Raw genomic sequence first — 3,997 nt, forward strand, 5'->3', positions numbered from 1 at the left:
TAACAACAAAGCAAGAAATGCGTTGTTGCTATCGATAGCGCTCGGCAGATTCCTATTCTATAACCGCACTCGGCAAATTTCGTTAGTCGATTGACCATTCGGTCACGATAGCGATAACGCGGGCCAACTGCTTGACGCTTTGAGAATTTCGCTGTTATTTGAGGTTAAGAAATTTGTTTGCCGGTGATAAGTAATAAGTTTGTTTTTGGTTCTATTTTATTGAGGAGAAACTGCTTATAATACAAAATATATACAATAAAAAATGGAGAAAAGAGTAAAAACAAATCCTCTTCAATGGTCCATGTTTCTCGATTTTGTCGAGAAACGCCCAGAGATATTAACTAAAAAATTCAGCTCCATGGGAAGCAAGCAGAAATATAATGATTTGTGGAAAGAAGTGTCATCTCACCTTAACAGTATGGGATTTCAACAGAAATCCGTGGAAAAATGGCAAAAGGTAACTTATTACTCATACCTACATTACTATGATACCTACATTATTATGATTCAATAATACTACATTATTATGATTCAAGTGTGAATACAATAGAAAAGTACCAATGGAGGGATCATACAATTTTTTTATGAATTATTGACAGAGTATGGATTCGGTACCTACCTAATAATCAAACAATTCTCATAATTAAAAAAGAAACTTAAAAAAAACTTACAAATTTAATATTTTTAAATTTGTAAGTTGACACTTACTCGATACCTAGGTTTTAATTTGTCATTGAATCATTGCAATTAGAGAATTAGAGCTTCAAAGTAAAGTCAAAAATACTTTATTGTCTAAAATACTAGATTACTAGATAAGTACTAGATTTTGTTGACAAAGCAAACTTAAAAATAATACATAGATATACAGTAACAGATACTAAAATTACAAAGCGTATTATTGGTTCGTAGGCAATTACTGACTGGAAGTCTAAAGTGAAGGCAAAAGCAGCTGAATTAAATAGAGGATTAACCCAGACTGGAGGAGGTGGTCCAATGCCCCCCCTAAATAACAATGAGCAGAGATTGCTTCAAATTATAGGGTGGACCTCAGTGGAAGGACATAATGTCCCAGAGTTGGGAGTTGTAAGTTTATCTCTCGGAAATGAAGAGTACACGTAAAAATAATAGTACAAATTCATATAAACTTTTTTCGAAGAGTCGATATTAACGGACATAAAGGGTGTCAATATTTTATTTTTATTTTTTCTTCACAACTAATTATAATTATACCGAAAAAACAAAAATTAAAATAAAACTTTGACACCCTGTATATCCGTTAATATCGACTTTTTGAGAAAAGTTCATATAAAATTATGATATTTATGATATTATATGATATTTATAAGAAAATTGTATAGGTATTTTATATGTCATATTGGTAATGATATTTTTTTCAGAATATAAATTTACCAGCTGCTATACAAGAAGCAGTGCCAGCTGAAATTGAGGAGGATCCAGCTGCAATTGTAGAGCAACTATTGCCTTTGCCTGTAACATTATCTCCACCACCATTAGCTGCAATCAAAAGAGCAGCTCCTGAGGAAGAGCCATTTAAGGCAGCAAAATTGGAACCAAAGAAAAAGATGAAGAAATCATCAATTAAAATGTGCAAGAAGAAATCTGATATTCAGATATGTCAGGACCAAACCATGGATATTTTAAATAAAATAAATGGAAACCTCTCTAGAATGGCAGATGCACAAGAAAGAATGTGTTCCATTCTAGAGAAGTTAAGTTTAAATTAGGTTAGTTTTGAGTTAATGTTACTGTTTTTTATTTTTATATTTATAAAAATTGTGTTCTTGTTTTTTTTGTATTTATGTAGATTTTTTAGATTTATTTTTTTAATTTATATATATATATATATATATATATATATATATATATATATATATATATATATATATATATATATATATATATATATATATACAAGTAAGTAGTAAATATATACAAGAAAATACATTTGTTTACGAGTCTATGTTTCCTATTTTCTTTTTTAAATAAAGTTTCTAAAAATAACTGAAACATAGATTTTTTAGGTTTATTTCCATTATTGTGATAATGTTACACATCATTCCAACAAATTAGTATATTGAATTAAATAGTAGGCCAGTTAAAAACTTAAAAATATTCAAAAATGTAAACAGAATATTAATATACCTACAGTTTTAACTAAAAGGCATGTATAAATGCTTATTTCTCTAACAAGTTTCTCTAATCATACTTTTATACTGGTGTCTTATGAAGGTTTATTGAAAGTTAATATTATTATGAAATGTATTCTTTAAAAAGAATACATTTCATAATACTAACAAAACTTTTAAGAGCTACTCATGAGAATGAAGACATAGATAAGCATGAGAAAAATAACAATCATAAAACATTATATCTTACAAAAAACATTACAAATTAGAGTATTAATTATTAAAATATCTATTAATCATTGCATTCCTCACTGCTCTTCCCACATCTAGGAAACTGGATCTGGTGGAGGTTCATCAATGTTGATTTGACCATTGGGATCCTCTTCAACATTCTCTTCCAGAGGGATTCTTGCTCTGATACACATGTTGTGAAGAATGCAGCAGGCATTGATAATGCTTGCTGCTTTTTCTGGACTGTGCCTTAAGCCCCGTTCTCCTAATATGCAGCGAAATCTTGTTTTGAGTACTCCATTAGTCCTCTCTATACAATTTCTTCCTCTAGCATGAGCCTGGTTGTACCTGTCTCCTGGAGTATTTGGTAAAACTCCAAGATTTGGGGTCATCAACCAAGGTTCTTGAGGATACCCTGAGTCCCCAAGCAACCATGTGTTTTGCTCACCATTTAGATAGAACTGCTCCAAAATATTACGTATTGCTGATTGCCTCCAGATATAAGCATCATGGCAACTACCAGGAAATCTTGCATTCACATTAGATATATTCAGATCTTCATCACAAATTAGTTGCACATTTATTGAATGATAACCTTTCCGGTTAATATATGCATGTTCTTCTTGTGTAGGTGCCAAAATGTTTACATGAGTGCAGTCAACAGCACCAACTACTCCTGGGACCCCACAATATTCAAAAAAATTTCTCTTTATTGCATTTCTTCTCTCTGCATTAGGAAATTGAATCCAATTATTACTAAAGTGAAGTACTAGAATCCTGGAAACCTCCTCTACAGCTCTACTAACTATTGGCTGACTTACAGCTAGCAGATACTCCTGGCCAACGCCTCTTTGGTAGTTCCCAGTAGCATAGAATCTTAGTGCTACGAGGATTCTTTGTTTATAATTCACACGAGATGTTCTATATGCTATGTCCATATATTGGCGAAGTTCTTGGAATAGATGGTTTACCAAATCCTTGTTGACACGATAAAGATGAATAAAATGGATATCTGGCAATGAAAATGGGTCGCTTATATCCCGAAGCCTCCTGTGTTCTTCACGAAGCTGCCTTAATTGATTTTCGCGTTCCATCTGCTGAATCAATAAAACTCGAACAGGCAACATATTAAATTAAGTGACTGGGACTTAAAGCCAATTATAAATTTCAATTCACTTCAAATATATAAAAGATAGGTAGACGGAAAATTTAATAACTATGATTAGTTCAGCTGACAAAGACATAAACAAAAAAGTTAGGTTAGTTTCGTTTCTGATTTTATTGCTCCTCTTTCGCTAAGTATCTATTTTTACTACGTTGCCAAGTCTACATATCGATAGCGATAAGAGGTTCTTATAGAATACATCAAGCAAACAATCTCGCTATCGCTATGCTTCGTTTTCGCTTGCTGTCGCTATTCAGACGACTATTATAGAATCATACCACTGAGTTCTAAAATAATAAATACATTTCAAAATTATTTAAATATCAAGTGTATTCCTGATAATTTTGATACTATATATAGAATAGTAAAAGATATAGACTGGTAGGGGCGTTCCGCAGGGAACTCTCTCGGGTCCTTTTTTATACGTAATATACACATCTGATTTCAATAGTTA

The 3,997-nt window shown here is 31.7% G+C and overlaps 2 protein-coding genes across 2 annotated transcripts; one reads left to right on the top strand and one right to left on the bottom strand.

The window, feature by feature from the left end:
• The first annotated feature begins 895 nt into the window (after positions 1-895).
• LOC115880135 lies at positions 896-1,745 on the top strand. Its single transcript, XM_030897263.1, has 2 exons — positions 896-1,083; positions 1,398-1,745. The coding sequence occupies exons 1-2, from the start codon at positions 994-996 to the stop codon at positions 1,743-1,745; spliced, it is 438 nt and encodes a 145-aa protein (XP_030753123.1). The 5' UTR covers positions 896-993.
• Positions 1,746-2,473: 728 nt separating this feature from the next.
• Positions 2,474-3,505, bottom strand: LOC115880136 (putative nuclease HARBI1). Its single transcript, XM_030897264.1, has one exon. The coding sequence runs from the start codon at positions 3,503-3,505 to the stop codon at positions 2,474-2,476; it is 1,032 nt and encodes a 343-aa protein (XP_030753124.1).
• Between the last annotated feature and the right edge of the window lie 492 nt (positions 3,506-3,997).

The sequence above is a fragment of the Sitophilus oryzae genome, unplaced genomic scaffold (assembly GCF_002938485.1).
Source record: "Sitophilus oryzae breed Bouriz unplaced genomic scaffold, Soryzae_2.0 scaffold_1616_pilon_pilon, whole genome shotgun sequence".
NCBI classification, from domain to species: Eukaryota; Metazoa; Arthropoda; class Insecta; order Coleoptera; family Curculionidae; genus Sitophilus; species Sitophilus oryzae.

Bases quoted from the DNA above. Each gene is read 5' to 3' on its own strand.
- LOC115880135 (XM_030897263.1), top strand. From the start codon at position 994: ATGCCCCCCCTAAATAACAATGAGCAGAGATTGCTTCAAATTATAGGG. The intron at 1,084-1,397 runs GTAAGTTTATCT...TATTTTTTTCAG, and splicing joins ATGTCCCAGAGTTGGGAGTT to AATATAAATTTACCAGCTGC.
- LOC115880136 (XM_030897264.1), bottom strand. From the start codon at position 3,505: ATGTTGCCTGTTCGAGTTTTATTGATTCAGCAGATGGAACGCGAAAAT.